General features: G+C 45.7%; 1 protein-coding gene across 2 annotated transcripts in view; it reads left to right on the top strand.

Moving 5' to 3' along the window:
* The window catches only part of LOC129700036 (centrosomal protein of 128 kDa-like), a 396,302-nt gene that overhangs the window by 169,028 nt on the left and 208,923 nt on the right, over positions 1-18,351 (top strand). For both annotated transcript variants that reach the window (XM_055640193.1, XM_055640194.1), the window contains exon 15: positions 11,078-11,254. In XM_055640193.1, coding sequence (XP_055496168.1) covers positions 11,078-11,254 — 177 coding nt within the window. The remainder of the gene's footprint in view (positions 1-11,077; positions 11,255-18,351) is intronic.

Genomic DNA, 18,351 nt, shown 5'->3' with positions numbered 1-18,351 from the left:
TTCAAGAGTATAGGACAATACTCACCATCCCATTCATTTGAGAGTACCTGACATTCAGTCTGGTGAACCTTCTTTGAAATTAAATAATTCCCCCTCATAAGTTGGTTACCCAGGTGTGGTGAAGACCCAACAGAAACGCCTATACTGATCCTCTTGCTAGATATGCTGATACCATTCGCACTTCTGCTGCACCTGCATGCCTACCTTCAATGACTGGTGTACCATGACACCAGGTCTCGCTGCATCTCCCCCTTCCCATGGAGGCCATGCCATGATAATTGCTTTCCCGTTTTTGCCACCCAAATGACATTATGTTCATCGAGCTGTAAGTGATTTTGTTTCTGTGACAATATATCTCCCATTTCCTGATGTATACCAGATATTGTTTTTTAGTGGACTGCTTGTGAGCCGCTGGGATAATGTTCAATGTTCGGTCCGTCAGTCCCAGTTCCAGTAAAGGTTTCTTTAGACTCTACAAATTAATAAGTTTGTCGTTTTATGACACGGATGGCTTTCCCCAGTTACGGGATGAACCAACAAATCTGGTCTTTTCAGGATGGTGATACAAAGTTCTAAGACCATGTCGAGTATCACAGGGAACCATGGTTGAGTAGGCCAATCGGGCACTACCAAAATACCAGACGCCGAGTCTTGTTGTATTTTGTGTAATACCCGACTGATGAGGCAGAAAGGAGGGAATGCATAGAAAAACAATTTCCCCCAATGCAACGAAAAAGCATCTATCGCTGATGCCCCAGGGTCTGGTTCCCAAGAAACATAGTTTGGTAACTGGTGATTGAGTCTAGATGCAAATAGATCGATATCTGGTGTTCCATACCATGCTACAATTTCAGCAAATACATTTATATCCAACATGCATTCGATGTTTTCATTGAATTTGCATGACCTGGTGTCTGCCACTGAATTTAGGTTACCTGGTAGGTAAGTAGCTGATATCCAAATATTGCTCTGGATACACCATTGCCAAATTGTATTAGCCAGATTGTCACATGATGTCGATTTGATTCCACCCATATGGTTAATATATGCCACCACGGTGGTATTGTCAATCTGTAGTCTAACATGCTGGTGATATATTCCAGAACAGTATGACTTTAGGCCATAGAACGCACCCAACATTTCCAGGTAGTTTATGCCAAGTGTAATTGTTATAAGTGTATGTAGTAATGATGCCTCCTGTGCATTCCATCTACCTCCACAACTGGAGATGGAATCGGTTGCACCCCAACCAAGCACACTGGCATCAGTTTATAGCACCACTGAGGGGTTGCTGATAAAAATAGGGCTTGAACAATGCCGAATGTTATCCCTCCACCATTTTAATTCCATAATTGCTTTGATTGGTAGCTTCATTGGTCTGTCGAAATGACCAGCATTAATTTTGAGTGCTTGTATTTTTGCCCTTTGTAAATTTTGATAATACAAAGGTCCAAATTGTGTGGCTGGAAAAGCAGCCACTATTTTGCCAATCACCCTTGCTACCAATCTGATAGATGGTTCACTGATGTCAATTAGGTTGTTGCAGGCCTCAGTTAAGACTGTAAAGTCACCGACATGTGAACTGAGTCAACAGTGAACCCCAAATAATCCATTATGGTGGAAGGCGTTAGTTTAGATTTAACTGGATGGATGATAAACCCCAGTTTCTCAAACAATTGTTTGGTGGCTGATACAGCCAGTTTTGCTAATTCCAAAGTTTTGCCCACAATCAATATGTCATCTAGATTGGCCATGATCATATGATTGTGTTTCCGAAGAAACGCTAGGGCTGGTTTCAAAATTTTAGTAAACAGCCTGGGGGCTGATAATCCATTTGGTAGAGCTCTGTACTGCCAGTATGCCCCATCCAGTTGAATTTTAAACAACGTCTGTGGTCAGTCCGTATAGGCACTGAATTTTAAGCATCTTTTAAGTCGATGTTAGCCATGAAGTAGCCCTCGGAAAGCAATTGTTTGGCAGTAACAAAGGTTTCCATTTTGAAATGAATATATTGCACATATGTATTCAAGTTGGTCAAATCTATGATGATGCGACAACCACCATCTTTTTTGTTTTTGGTAAAGATATTAGACACAAATTCCAGAGAATCATGTTGGGTTTTTTCAATTACCCCCTTTGCGTGAAGTCTCACCAGTTCAGCATGTGCTTCTAATTTTTCTTTTTGTGAAAGTACGAACGTTTGGTTCGGTACATGCTGAACTGGGGGGCTATGTTTGTGCACAAATCCAATGGTATATCCCTGGATACTGTTTAGGATATAAGTGTCTGTTGTCAATGCACTCCATGCCTCCCAAAAGAAGTGTAATCTCCCACCGATATGTGTATTATCCACACTTCCTATAATTTGTAAGGGACCAGACCCACCTACCTCCATGGTTACCAGTGGAAGGTTTACTTCTTCCTGTGTGGTCTTCGAGAAGGTTGAGGCGCCGGTGTCCGGGTTTGGGTTTGGGTTTGAGTTTGAGTTTGGGGTTTGCACATTTTCCACGAAGGCCAGTCTGGGCCATGGCCTAAAAAAGACCGCTGTCCTGTACGCCCGGCCTTTGAGCTTTCACCAGCTTCTCCTGTTCTGCTGGTGGGTGCATAAGGGTGCTGTCTGTGGCTGTGGGAGGTCCTTGTTGTTGTCGCCTTTATGAGCCCCAGAGTTTTTGCCTCCTCATCGAGCTCCTTAACCTGCTTGGACAGGTTTCCACCAAATAATAATATTGGTGGCTTTGTGTCTCCAGGTTTGCACAAGCCTGCAAATTTTGGATTTAGGGCAGGTCGGATGGCACTCTTTCTGACACTATTGATTTCATACTGCGTATTGCAGAATAGTGCCAGTGCATCCTGTTGCTCTTGTGACATTTCCTTCCCATCCACTGTGCGAGCGAATGCTGTGATCCCTGCTGTTAGTAGTTTTAATATTCTCTGGAGCTGGACATCCATGCTTCTAACTGCTGCTCCGACGTGTTTCCAAATACAATTATTCACGACTGGAACATTCAGGGATACGCTATTTCCTGGTGCCAGATATTTGGATGTGGTGTCCATCACAGCCTGTTCCTGTAGTTGTTTAAATGACAGGACATCAATGCTGGCAGCTAGTTTCTGTTCTAGGTTCCGTCCAGTCTGATCCGGCTGTAAGTAGTTGGACACCATGTCCAGTAGATTTTTGCCTTCCTGCACCCCTGCACACTTGTAGTCTGTTCAGCAAACCCCTCTTCGGGGCCAGCCCAGAATTGACCCCCAGTACTCCCCTCTAACGAGGGAGATGCACTGTGCAGCCCTACATAAGGTGCTGCTGTGGGTGTTATCCCACGGTGACTAGACTCCATCTCCCGGAGTCTGTCACGTTGGAGCATTTGCTCCATGAGCCGCTCCATCCGGCTCCAACGCACACGGTCGCTGGCCGCTCGCGGCTCCTCAAAGTCGGACTCATCAGAGTCAACGGCTCTGTTTGATTTTCTTTTTGCCTTCCCGCCCGGCCCCGGTGTTGATCTGGCCCGTGCGGGGGCTAAGTCGGGCACAGCTGATCCCATTATGGGTGATTCCTGTGCCGCCGGCCACTGCTGGTTGCCCGCAACTCCGTGGTCCTCCCCCGCCAGCTTTGTCGCAGCTCTGGTTGCTTTTTTGGATTTGTCCATCGTTTCCTCACCTGTGAAACAATGTGGGATAAATAAAGACTGCAGAGTAACTACTTACCTGTCGGTCACGGCTTTTAAACTTGCCGCTGCGGGGGAATGTCGTTCCACCCCGCCTGTCGTTTCGCAATGCGTGTAGCGATATGTCACGCATGCGTCCTGGCGGGTTCTTCACGTAGTCACTCACGTGACTCCGAAGTAAAATCTCTCTTTGTATCCATCAGCCAGCCCGTGAGGGGGACTGCTTCACAGTCATGTATGTGCTGACGATTTAAACTTGTAAAGTGGGTCATTGTTTCCATGCTTCAGTTTCCAGGAATCGCTCGGACAATTTATCTCTCCTTAGTTTTATGTCCACTGACTAAACAGTGTGCGTATTACCTGAGAGAGTGTGTGCTTTTTTTATAGCGCAGCTAGTCACCGACTTCCAGTGATCATTGTCCCATTAGATCCGACACCTTGAAGATGATGACAGTGAAGTTAGCTGACTGTAAAGTTGCACATGTTAAACTGATAATACAGAGCACTAGGAACTGGCAGTGGGAGGAAGGGAATAATGACGGTTCAGTACCTAAACAGACACCGTGTAGGAAGGAACCGCAGATGCTGGTTTACACCGAAGATAGACACAAACAGCTGGAGTAACCCAGTGGGACAGGCAGCATCTCTGGAGAGAGAAGAAGGACATTCTTGCTATTGAGGGAGTGCAGCGTAGGTTCACAAGGTCAATTCCCGGGATGGTGGGACTGTCAAATGCTGAGAGAATGGCTGGGCTTGTATACTCTGGAATTTAGAAGGTTGAGAGGGTATCTTATTGAAACGTATAAGATTATTAAGTGTTTGTACACGCTAGAGGCAGGAAACATGTTCCCGATGTTGGGGGAGTCCAGAACCATGGGCCACAGTTTAGGAATAAGGGGTAAGCCATTTGGAACGGATATGAGGAAACACGTTTTCACACAGAGAGTTGTGAGTTTGTAAGTCTGTGAAATTCTCTGCTTCAGAGGGCGGTCCTCTGGATATTTTCAAGAGAGAGTTTGAGAGAGTTGGATATTTTCGAGAGAGAGGTGGCCTACTCCTGCACCTATTGTCTGTTGTCTATTGAAATGGTTGGCATTTCATAGAAATATAGAAACGTGGAAAATAGCTGCAGGGGTAGGCCATTCGGCTGCCTGAGTCAGCACCACCATTCAATGTGATCGTGGCTGATCTTCCAAAATCAGTACCCCGTTCCTGCCTTCTCCCCATATCCCTTGATTCCGTTAGCCCTAAGAGCTAAATCTAACATAAGGATCTCGACCCGAAACATCACCCATTACTTCTTTCCAGAGGCACTCCAACATTTTGTGTCTAAACAAATACCTCTTGTTAATTAAAGGAGTTTAAAAAAAAATCTGGATCGGAAGGGTTCAGAGGGATATGGGCCAAACGCAGGCAGAGTACAGAGGAGATTTACTAGAATGTTGCCTGGGTTTCAGCAACTAAGTTACAGAGAAAGGTTGATCAAGTTAGGGCTTTATTCTTTGGAGCGCAGAAGGCCTCCACTGCCATCTGTGGCAAAGATAGAGGTTTTTAAAATGATGAGAGGGATAAGACAGAGTTCACGTGGAAAATGGCCTTTCCCACTGAGAGTAGGCTTAGATTCAAACAAGGGTGGGACAGACTCTAGTGCTTTTGAGTGAGGTTTCTGCTGGACTGAAGTTTAGGGGTACATGAGGGGGGCGAACTGTCTCTTACTCTCAGAGATGTGGTGAGCTCATTGCTGGAATCCAGCTTCCAGTGAAGGTGTTCCCAGGAGGCAGGTTTTTTTTTATAATTTAAAAAAAATTGGATAGTTATAAGAGCTGAACTTCAGGAGACGGGAAGGGAAGGAGGTTATGGTCTGAGTGCAGGTATATGGGACTAGGGGAGAATATGTGTTCGGCACGGACTAGAAGGGTCGAGATGGCCTGTTTCCGTGCTGTAAATTGTTATATGGTTATATGGTTATTGTTATTAGATGGGAGTAGCATTGATGGAGCATCTTGGTTGGCATGGGCAGGTTGGGGTGAAGGGCCTGTTTCCATGCTGCCTGACTTCTCCCCATATCCCTTGACTCCGCTAAGGGACTCTGTAAGAGCTCAACCTAGCTCTCTCTTGAAAGCATCCAGAGAATTGGCCTCCACTGCCATCTGAGGCAGAGAATTCCAGAGATTCACAACTCTCTGAGTGAAAAAGTTTCTCCTCATCTCTGTTCTAAATGGCCTAACCCTTATGGCTTTATTTGTAGTAGGCTTAATTGTCCCGTTTCTGTGGTCCGTGGGACAGACTCTAGTGCTGTTTGTTGTGAGGTTTCTGCTGAGACCGTAGATGGAGCAGGACATTGGCATGGAGGGCGAAACCCTCTGTCCACTCTTTACTGCTCAGCCTTCTGATGTATGGACTCGAGGTTCTCATTGCTATCACCAACACTCCACCCTCACTTCGAGCAGTCAAGAGTTCCCAGGAATCAACACAAACATTATATATTTTTTAATCAAGGTTGAATCTTTACCTCTGTCCACCCGGTAATGTCTTTCTCTGAAGGAACTCAGCAAAGAGCTTGAAGTTCAGGAGAAACAAGCTTGTTTACAAAAAAAAGGGACACACGGTGCCGGAGTAATTCATTGGGTCAGGCAGCATCTCTGGAGAACATGGATAGGTGGCGTTGCGGGTTCTTCAGTCTAATTATGATGGAGGGTAGGGGGGAAGGAGAAAACTGGAGGAGAGGTGAGGTCAGGACAGAGCCTGGCAAGTTATACTCAAAGCCCCAACCGATAAAGACAAGCAAACCGTACGCCTTCTTTACCACTCAACTCACATTTAAAACCAATGGCATATCCAGTGAGTGGCAGCAACAGTGAATAGTGTGGCACGGTGGCGCAGCGGTAGACTTGTTGCCTCACAGCGCCAGAGACCCAAGTTCGATCCTGACTACGGGTGCTGTCTGTATGGAGTTTGTACGCCCTCCCCGTGACCTGCGTGAGTTTTGTCTGAGATCTCCGGTTTCCTCTCACACTCCAAAGATGTACAGGTTTGTAAGTTAATTGGCTTGATATAAATGTAACATTGTCCCCAATGTGTGTAGGGTAGTGTTGGTGTGCGGGGATTGCAGGGTCGGCGCGGACTCGGCGGGCCGAAGAGCCTGTGTCACTAAACTAAACTATACAGAACCTTGAATCAGGGTTATGGGACCATGACAATACACAGATAGTGAAATTGACTGCTGAAGGCAAGATCGATTGTGACTGCATTTGGCCAGGATAATCACGAGAACTGCAAAGACTTTCATAAAGATGGCATATGATTCCCTGAGACACGTAATTATGAATGTTGACGATAAAAACGTTGAAATTAAGATCTTTTGGAGAAACTGAGTCATCCAGTTTGAAAACAGGCCCTTCGGCCAAACTTGTCCATGCCGACCAAGAATTTTAATTTGTGTAAATGGAGAGAGAGAGAAAAACCGAGCCTGCTCAGGATCCATGTTCTCCAGGGATGCTGCCTGACCTGCTGAGTTACTCCAGCACTTTGTGTCTTTTTGTGTAAGCCAGGATCTGAGATTCGGGTTAGTTTATTGTCATGTGTATTGTCATGTGTATTGTCATGTTGATTGGTACAGTGAAAAGCTTTTGTTGCGTGCTATCCAGTCGGCAGAAAGACAATACATGATTGCAATTGGGCCATTTGCAGTGTATTAACGTTTAGTGCAAAGTTAAGCCAGCAAAACCTGAACAAGGATAGTCCGAGGGTCACAAAAGAGGTCGATAGTAGTGCAGGACTGCTCTCGAGTTGTGGTGGGATGATTCAGTAGCCTGATAATAGCTGGGAAGATACTGTCCCTGAATCTGGAGGTGTGCGTTTTCACACTGCAGTACCTTTTGCCTGATGGAAGAGTGTATGGAACAAGCTGCCAGTGATACCGCCTGACCTGCTGAATTCCTCCAGCATTTTGTGTCTTTTTGTGTAAACCAGTGCCTTGCTTGTATAGTTTACTGCTAGGATGACATTGAGTTTCAAGTTACTTTCACTGTTATTCTTCACCTCAATTTTACTCTAATTGCTGTGGCATTGGCCTCGTTCACTGTTTGATTGAAGCTCGATGTACATTTGAGAAGCAGCATCTCTCCTTCCATTTAAACAGTGTAGTCCTCGGGACTTTGTATTGAATTTTATCTTGGACTAAATGCTATTCACGTTACTCCATTCATCAGGTAACTGTATACTGTGGATGGCTCGATTGTAATCATGAATTGTCTTTCCGCTGGTAGACAAAAATGCTGGAGAAACTCAGCGGGTGAGGCAGCATCTATGGAGCGAAGGAAATAGGCAACGTTTCGAGTCGAGACCCTTCTTCAGACTGATGTGAGGGTAGGGGGGGGGAGAAGAAGAAAGGAAGAGGCAGAGACAGTGGGCTGAGGAAGAGCTGAGAAGGGGAGGAGAAAGCAAGGACTACCTGAAATTAGAGAAGTCAATGTTCATACTGCTGGGGTGCAAACTGCCCAAGTGAAATATGAGGTGCTGCTCCTACAATTTACAGTGGTCTTCACTCTGGCCATGGAGGAGGCCCAGGACAGAAAGGTCAGATTCGGAATGGGAGGGGGAGTTGAAGTGCTGAGCCACCGGGAGATCAGGTTGGTTAATGCGAACCAAGCGGAGGTGCGGGACGAAGCGATCGCCAAGCCTCCGCTTGATCTCATCGATGTAGAGCAACTGACACCTAGAGCAGCGGATGCAATAGATGAGGTTGGAGGAGGTGCAGGTGAACCTCTTTCCGCTGAAGATAGACACAAAATGCTGGAGTAACTCAGCAGGACAAGCAGCATCTCTGGAGAGAAGGAATGGTGAAAGGTGATGCTTCGGGTTGAGACCCTTCTTCAGACTGAGAGTCAGGGGAGAGGGGGCCACAGAGATATGGAAGGGTAAGGTGTGAAAACTAGAGATCAAAGGGGACGAAGTTCAAGCAAATTGTAGAATACATCATTGTTAGCTAGGGCAAGGTGACAGCGAATCATACAAAGATAAAATTTAATCAGGAGGACAGTCAGACTGGTTGGAGAACTAGGATGCGCGAGGGATGGAGAGAGAGGGAAAGGAAGGGTTACTTGAAGTTCAAGAAGTCAATATTCATACCACTGGCTGCCCAAGTGAAATATGACTGGTTAGCACGCAACAAAAGCTTTTCACTGTACCTCGGTACACGTAACAATGAACTAAACTCAAACTGAATTCAACAATCTCAGATGATCAACTTTCCATTTACACCAAACTGGGCAATTCTGACGAAAGGGTATCAATCAGTGATGTTAACTGTGTTCACATTTGCTGCCTAACTTGCTAGGTACTCCCAGCATTTTCTCTTGTTCAAAAATGTTCAACAACTGCAGTTTGACACAAAATGCTAGAGTCACTCAGCGGGACAGGCAGCATCTCTGGAGAGAAGGAATGGGCCATTTGGCCCTTCGAGCCAGCACCGCCATTCAATTTGATCATGGCTGATCATCCACAATCAGTACCCCGTTCCTGCCTTCACCCCCATATCCCTTGACTCCACTATCTTTAAGAGCTCTATCTAACTCTCTCTTGAAAGCATCCAGAGAATCGGCCTCCACTGCCTTCTGAGGCAGAGAATTCCACAGATTCACAACTCTCTGGGTGAATACCTTTTTCCATTCTAAATGGCTTACCCCTTATTCTTAATCTGTATCTCGCAGTCCCAACAAGTTCTCTTTCTCCGCTATTCCCAGTCATCGTCCTCTATTCACACCTCCTCGTGGCTGATTAGATGTGATTAGCAAGCTTCCTCTTAGAGGGCACCATCACCTTTTGTGGCCCCGCGCTCTCGCTCAGTCTGCAGCCTTTCCCTGAGAGTCTATTTGTTCTCTCTGCGCTCCTCCCTTTGGGATGAGGCAGTTTGATTAGCAAAATGGCCTCCCTGAATTTTGTCTTCATGGTACTGTCAGTGCTGGTGTTATCCTTAAAATACAATTTCCTCAGGGTCAGTAGAATATTGGGTTAAGCCCGACTCTGCAGACTTTAGAAAATAATCGAGAGTTACTGGCCGATGCAATCCTGATGTCTACTACAGCGCTGCAGAGGCTGTTTATCTTATTGCTTTTTCAGTTGCTCAAAAATGATACTGTGGCACCTCATGAAAGTGGAGCAGGAAAATCCTGGCGTCCTGGAAAGGCTTATCCTTCAATTATTAGTTTAGTTTAGAGATACAACGCGGAAACAGGCTCTTCCACCCACCGAGTCCACGCCGACCAGCGATCCCCGCACACTAACACTATCCTGCACACACTGTAGACAACCTACATTTATACCAAACCAATTATCCTACAAACATGCACGACTGGAGTGTGGGAGGAAACTGGAGTTTCCTTGGATAAAACACACGCTGGTCACGGGGAGAAAGTACAAACTCCTTACAGACGGCACCACTAGACAGGATCGAACCTGGGTCTCTGCCGCTGTTAGGCAGCAACTCTACCGCTGCGCCACCGTGCCGTCCTTAAAAGGGACCGCCCATCCATGATTCTAGGATTACCATTTGCAAGATTCAAAATTCATAAGTGGTAGGAGCAGAAGTAGGCCATTTGGCCCATCGAGTCTGCTCCGTCATTCAATCATGGCTGGTCTATCTTTCCCTACTTTCCCCATCGTGCTGTGTGAAATTAGCTGCATTTCCCTGCATAGGAAACACTAAACTTTAGAAGAGCTTCTATCATGGACCAAATAATATAAATCCAAATTGTAATCCCCCTGGACTTGTCCTGGTCTCTTCTCCTATCCAGTTTGTTTTCCCCCGCCTCTAGTTTCAGTTTAAAGAAGGCTTCCGACCTAAAATGTCACCTATTCTTTTTCTCCAGCGAGGATTTGTTCTGGCCTTTTCTCGCCTCCAGTTTATTTCTCACCATCCCCACCGCTACTTTCAGTCTGAAGAAGTGTTCCGACATGCAACGTCATGGTGGCGCAAAGGTAGAGTTGCTGCCTTACAGCGAATGCAACGCTGGAGATCCCGGTTCAATCCCGATTATGGGTGCCTGTCTGTATGGAATTTGTATGTTTGCCCCGTGAACTGCATGGGTTTTCTCTGAGATCTTCGGTTTCCTCCCACACTCCAAAGACGTGCAGGTTTGTCGGTTAATTGGCTTGGTAAATGTAAAAATTGTCCCTAGTGTGTGTAGGATAGTGTTAGTGTGCGGGGATCGCTGGTCGGCGCGGACGAAGGTCCTGCTTCCACGCTGTATCTCTAAACTGAACTAATCTGTTCCTTTTCTCCAGAGATGCTGCCTGACCCGCTGAGTTGCTCCATCATTTTTTGTCCCTCTCCGCTGTCTTTCTGCACTGCGCTATTGAACGTTATATGAAGCAACAAACTTTAACGTTGGTCTTTTGCGTCGGTTTTACAGGGTAAGCTGGCAGTGAACGGTGAAGAGTGTGCAAGGCAACTGGAAGAAATGACGTTTCAGCTAAAAGACCAGGTCACCAAAGTGCAGACGGAGCAAGAGATGATCCTTTGTTGTGTAGGAAAAGAGATTGAGGCTGCTTGTGATTTCCTCTCCAGAGACGCTGGCGACAAATTTAAAGTAATTATCGCAAACCTTTTTCTGTAAACCTTTGTATTTTGTTTATTTCTACCCATCCCCATGTTGAGCTCTTTTACTGGTCTTTCATTTTCAAAGATGTGCCTTTTTGGCTTTGCTTGAAGATTCTTGAATGGAGACTGACTTTTTACTTTGGACTTTAGAGATACAGAGCGGAAACAGGCACCCTCGGCCCACCGAGTTTGGCGCAGACCAGCGATCACCCCGTACGCCAGCACTTTCCTACACGCTAGGGACAATTTTACCAAAGCCAATTTTTCTACAAACCTCTGCACAAAAGTGTGGGAGGAAACCGGAGCACCCAGAGAAAACCCACGCAGTCAAGGGGAGAATGTACAAACTCCGTACAGGCAGCACCGGTAGTCAGGATCGAACCAGGGTCTCTGGCGCTGTGAGGCAGCAACTCTACCGCTGCACCACCGTGCCGCCCAAATGCAGCACAATGCATCTCGCTCTGAAATTTCCCACAGGCCTCTCATCACTTCTCATTTGATTTGGGACTTCTAACCCACCAAAGGTCATACACGAACTCATGGAAGTACAGAGACAATAGACAATAGGTGCAGGAGTAGGCCATTCGGCTCTTCGAGCCAGCAACCTTTTCAAAACCTTTGCACCGCTCCAATTCTGGCCTGTTGTGCCTTCCTAATTATTCTCTTTTCACCATTGGTGGTATACCTTCAGCTCTCGATATCTTCTGAAGCGCCCTCGAAATCCTTCCATGGGTTGAGGAGCACCCGGAGAAAATCCACTGGGTCACGGGGAGAAGGTGCAAACTCTGCACAGACAAGGACCCGTAGTCCGGATGGAACCCGGGTCTCCGGCGCTGTGAGGCAGCGACTCTACCGCTGGGCCACCCTGCCGCCACATCTCCACGGACTAGCCAGTTGGCAGCCAGCGCAGTCCAACCCTGTAAACCATAGAACATTTTCATCGAAATTCCTTTCATTGGCATACGTATCAAAAAGGCTTCATTTCTTCAGAAGGAAAACTGTTTTGCCCAACAGAATCATGAGTGTGATAAACAGCCATCTCACCCTCCTCCTCAATCCTGTCTGTATGAGCTCTCTGGCCATTTATTTTATCTCATTCTGACTCAAGTGCAGATCATAGAAATAATCTTGCTGCTTTCATTCCTGTAACAGCATGTTCCTCAATGTGCATATTTTATTCTGAGCAGCTTTCAATTCCGCTGCTGCACCATAAATCATCTGCAGCCGGCGCGCACGCTATTGTGAGTGATGACTGCGGTAATAGATTTTTTATTTTGATGTTTTTATTCAATACATTCACATTTTCAGCTCTTAGATTCTCAGAGTGTGAAGTCGGCTGGCAGTGAAATTTGCATTCTGTTGACTTTCCTCCTGTCCATCTCCGGCAGAGGTTCTTTGATCAGTTCCTTCCACAAGAGGGCGCTAAGTCACCTCTTATTGCATGGTACTTGGGCCTAGTATTTGGATCTACGCTCTCTTTTGGCGGAGTATACTTGTTGGGCCGAATGGCGTAATTCTACTCCTATCCCTTATGACCCTTATGACCGTTTGGTGCACCACATGGGTGCTGCATTTCATCCTGCTGCCCAAATGGGGGATTTAAAAAAATAGCTAAATTGGGGAAAGCCGCAATGTAAAATATAGGTGGGGTGTTTTTCACCCTAATTCCTTGGCTAAACTGTTTCCTGGACATTTCCTGATCGACTCATTGAGCCATACGGCATGGAAGCAGACCCTTTGGACCAACTTGCCCATGCCGACTAAGATTCCACAACTATGCTAGACTCATCTGCCCACATTGACCCATATCTCACAACCTTTCCCATCCATCTACCTTTTCAAGTGTCTTTTAAGTTAAGTTATAGTGACTACCTCCTCTGGCAGCTCAAAGGAGTCAAGAGCGCTTCATTGCCATGTGTCCGTGAATGGAACAATGAAACTCTTACTTGCAGCAGCACAACCGATATGTAAACACATTAAAAACAACAAAAAAGTTCAGTACAAGCAATAAAAGTTTAGTACAAGCAATAACAGTTCAAAGATAAAAACAATGCCTCCCAAGTCTATGTAGTTCATATTTTAGTTGGAGGTTGTAGTGTTTAATGGCCTTGTGGCTGTTGAGAGGAAAGCTGCTCCTGAACCTCATTCCATATACTCACCACCCTCTGTGTGGAAAAAGATGCCCCTCGGATTCTTAGTAAATATTTCCTCTCTCATCTTAAACATCTGTCCTCTAGCTCTCGACTCCCCTACTCTGGGCAAAAGACCCTATCTATTCCTCCCATGATTTTACACACCTTTGTAAGATCACCCATCAGCCTGCTGCTCGCCAAGGAATAAACCAGCATCTGCAGTTCCTAGCTTCGACATTTTTCTAAAGTCCAATTGCGTTGCCAATTGCCAGTTGTGTCTAGTGTACCTGTGCAGCTTTAGCAAGTAAGAATATAAGTGTTCCTGTTCCTATGACAAATAAACTCCTTTGACACTGGCCATGCCATGTTTAGTGCCACTGTTATAACTCAGACATAATGAAGTGGCACAGTGGCTCAGTGTAGAGTCACTGCCTTACAGGGTCAGAGACCTGGATTTGATCCTGACTACGGGTGCTGTCTGTATGGAGTTTACATAGATACATAGACAATAGGTGCAGGAGTAGGCCACTCAGCTCTTCGAGCCAGCACCGCCATTCAATATGATCATGGCTGATCATCCACAATCAGCACCCCGTGCCTGCCTTCTCCCCATACCCCTTGCTTCCGCTAGCCCTAAGAGCTCTATCTAACTCTTGTTTGAATGCATCCCGTGAATCGGCCTCCACTGCCTTCTTAGGCAGAGAATTCCACAAATTCACAACTCTCTGTGTAAAAAGGTTTTTCCTCGTCTCTGTTCTAAATGGCCTACCCGTTATTCTTAAACTGTGAGCTCCGGTTCTGGATTCCGCCAACATCGGGAACATGTTTCCTGCATCTAGTGTGTTCAATCCCTTAAACATTTTTTATGTTTCTATAAGATTCCCTCTTCTAAATTCCAGTGAATACAAGTCCAGTCGCTCCATTCTTTCATCGTATGACAGTCCCATCATCCCGGGAATTAACCTCGTGAACCTACGCTGCACTCCCTCAATAGCAAGAATGTACTTCCAAAAATTAGGAGACCAAAATTGCACACAATGCACCAGGTGTGGTCTCACCAGGGCCCTGTACAACTGCAGAAGGACCTCTTTGCTCCAATACTCAACTCCTCTCTTTATGAAGGACAACATGCCATTAGCTTTCTTCACTGCCTGTTGTACCTGTATGCTTACTTTCAGTGACTGATGTAATATATAATAGATAATAATAGACAATAGGTACAGGAGTTGGCCATTTGGCCCTTCGAGCCAGCACCGCAATTCAATGTGATCATGGCTGATCATCCCCAATCAGTACCCCGTACCCCTAGGACACCAAGGTCTTGTTGTACTTCCCTTTTTCCTAACCTGACACCATTCAGATAATAATCTCCCTTCCTGTTCTTGTCTCCGAAGTGGATAACCTCACATTTATCCACATTAAACTGCATCTGCCATGCATCTGCCCATTCACCCAAGTCACTCTGCATCCTCATAGCATCCTCTTCACAGTTCACACTGCCACCCAGCTTTGTGTCATCTGCAAATTTGCTAGTGGTACTTTTAATCCCATCATCTAATCTAAATCATTAATGTATATTGTAAATAATTGTGGTCCCAGCACCGAGCCTTGCGGCACTCCACTAGTCACTGCTTACCATTCTGAAGTTGACCCGTTAATCCCTATTCTTTGTTTCCTGTCTGCCAACCAATTTTCTGTCCATGTTAATACCCTATCCCCAATACCATGTGCTCTAATTTTGCCCACTAATCTCCTGTGTGGGACCTTATCAAAGGTTTTCGGAAAGTCCAGGCACACTACATCCACTGGCTCTCCCTTGTCCATTTTACTTGTCACATCCTCAAAAAATTCCAGAATATTAGTCAAGCATGATTTCCCCTTCGTAAATCCATGCTGATTTGGACTGATTCTGTTACTGCTATCCAAATGTGCCGCTATTTCATCTTTGATAATCAACTCCAACATCTTCCCCACCACCAATGTCAGGCTAACTGGTCTATAATTCCCTGCTTTCTCTCCCCATCCTTTCTTGAAAAGTGGGATAACATTAGTTACACTCCAGTCAACAGGAACTGATCTAGAATCTATAGAACATTGGAAAATGACCAATGCGTCCACAATTTCTAGAGCCACCTCCTTGAGTACCCTGGGATGCAGACCATCAGGCCCTGGAGGTTTATCAGCCTTCAGTCCCACCAGTCTACCCAACACAATTTCCTTATGAATGTAAATTTCCATCAGTTCCTCTGTCACCCTAGGTCCTCTGTCCCATAGTACATCTTGGAGATTGTGTGTGTCTTCCTTAGTGAATTCACCTGTTTCTCTCTTCTAGGGACCCACATTTGTCTTAACTAATTTTTTTCCCTTCACATACCTAAAGAAGCTTTTACCTTCCTCCTTTATATTCTCGACTAGCTTACCTTCATGTTTTCTCCGCATATTGCCTTTTTGGTTACCTTCTGTTGATCTTTAAAAGTTACTCAATCCTCTGGCTTCCCGCTCATCTTTGCTATGTTATACATCTTCTTTTATACTGTCCTTGACTTCCCTTGTCAGCCACGGTCGCCTCTTACTCCCCTTAGAATCTTTCTTCCTCTATGGAATGAAATTACCCTGCATCTTCTGCATTATTCCCAGAAATACCTGCCATTGCTGTTCCACCGTCATCCCTGCTAGGGTCCCTTTCCAGTCAACTTTGGCCAGCTCCTCCCTCATGCCAACATAGTCCCCTTTGTTCAACTGCCAAACTGACACTTCCGATTTTACCTTCTCCCTCTCAAATTGCAGGTTAAATCTTATAATGTTATGGTCACTACCTCCTAATGGTTCCTTTACCTTGATCTCCTTTATCAAATCTGGTTCATTACACAACACTAAATCCAGAATTGCCTTCTCTCTGGTAGCTCCAGTACAAGCTGCTCTAAGAATCCATCTCGGAGGCACTCCACAAACTCCCTTTCTTGGGGTCCAGAACCAACCTGATTTTCCCAGTCTACCTGCATGTTAAAATCTCCCATAACCACTATAGCATTACCTTTGTTACATGCTAATTTTACTTCCTGATGCAACTTGCACCCTATCTCCAGGCTACTGTTTGGGGGCCTGTAGATAACTCCCATTAGGGTCTTTTTACACTTACAATTTCTCAGTTCAATCCACAATTACTCTACATCTTCTGATTCTATGTCACCCCTCGCAAGGGACTGAATTTCATTCCTTACCAACAGAGCCTCCCCATCTCCTCTGCTCATCTGTCTGTCTTTTCGATAGGACGTATACCACTGAATATTCAGTTCCCAGCCCTGGTCCTCTTGCAGCCATGTCTCTGTAATTCCCACAACATCATACTTACCAATTTCTAACTGAGCCTCAAGCTCATCCACTTTATTTCTTATACTTTGCGCATTCATATATAACACTTTAAATTTTGTATTCACCTCCCCTCTCACACCGTTTCCTATTTCACCTGACCTTGCTCTCTTATCTCTTCTTGAACTTTCCGTCCTATTAATTCGGGTGTCCTTCGTAACTTTTCCTGTACTCTCTTCCGCTTTAACTCCATCCTTATACGCCCAATTTGTCAACTCCTCCCCCCGCTAATTGTACGTTCTCCCTGTGACCGCATGAGTTTTCCCCAGATGTTCTGGTTTCCTCCCACATTACAAAGATGTGCAGGTTTGTAGGTTAATTGGCTTCTGTAATTTGTCCCTAGTGTGTACAATAGAACTAGCATGGATGGGTGATCGCTGGTCGGTGCAGACTCATTGATCTGAAGGGCCTATGTCCACGCTGTATCTCTTAAACTAAAACTATAAATGAAGTGCATCTGATGAATTTCCCATGTGTAGGAAGGAGCTGCAGATGCTGGTTTACATCAAAGAATCTCAATGTTTATCTGAAGAAGGGTCATGACCTGAAACGTCACCCATCCTTTCTCTCTCCCAGAGATGCTGCCTGACCGTTGAGTTATTCCAGCACTTTGTGATGTCGATCTGATGAATTTCCTAAGATAGACACAAAATGCTGGAGTAACTCAGCGGGACAGGCAGCATCTCTGGAGAGAAATAATGGGTGACATTTCGGTTCGAGACCCTTCATCAAATGATTCAGATTAATTTCCCAGTTGGCTAGTGTAACTGAGCTACAGGCAGCAAGGCATTCTAGTTGCTGTTCATAACGAGTTCCAGCCTGCTGTTTTAGCCAATTTCCAGCTCATTGTTCATAACCTCGTGTGATAGGAGCAGAATTAGGCCATTCGGCCCCATCAGGTCTACTCTGCCATTCAATCATGGCTGATCTATCTCTCCCTCCCAACCCCATTCTCCTGCCTTCTCCCCACAACCCCTGACACCCGTATCTATCTATCTCTACCGTAAAAACATCCATTGACCTGGCCTCCACAGCCTTCTGTGGCAGTGAATTCCACAGATTCACTCACTGCGATTGTGTGATCTTGCTGTGCATGTAATAGCTGCTGTCGGAACGGCAGAATTACTTTTCAGAAGTAGATCATTACATGTGAAGCGGTGAGGGCTGCCTGGCGGAAGCGGTGAGATGTGCGGGGTAATGTTTTTATGATTTGTAATGTCATCAGGGCCCGTGGATTCAATCGGCCTCCCTATAACCTCCCCACCAAGCACCTTGATGTTGTCCGTGGCGCTGACTACACGGTGGCCAGGTACTCACTGCTGTGCTGATGCAAGCAAGGCAGAGCACCTACGGAGACACAAATGGCACTCAGCGGCACAACAATAAGTTGCCAGCAAATGACTTGCAAATCCCATTTCTTTTCCCGCATCGAAACAATGAAAGCTGATGAAAAATGATGCGAACAACTGGAATTGGCGAGAGGTTGAGAACTGGTGACCTCTGAAAAGCTATCTGTGTGTGTGTGTGTGTGTGTGTGTGAGCTTCTCAGACATTGCGTTGCAGGGCTCCAGCGGAAAATCAATCA

Source organism: Leucoraja erinacea, chromosome 9, assembly GCF_028641065.1.
Source record: "Leucoraja erinacea ecotype New England chromosome 9, Leri_hhj_1, whole genome shotgun sequence".
Lineage (NCBI taxonomy): Eukaryota > Metazoa > Chordata > Chondrichthyes > Rajiformes > Rajidae > Leucoraja > Leucoraja erinaceus.
This window is presented reverse-complemented; position numbering and strand designations above follow the sequence as displayed.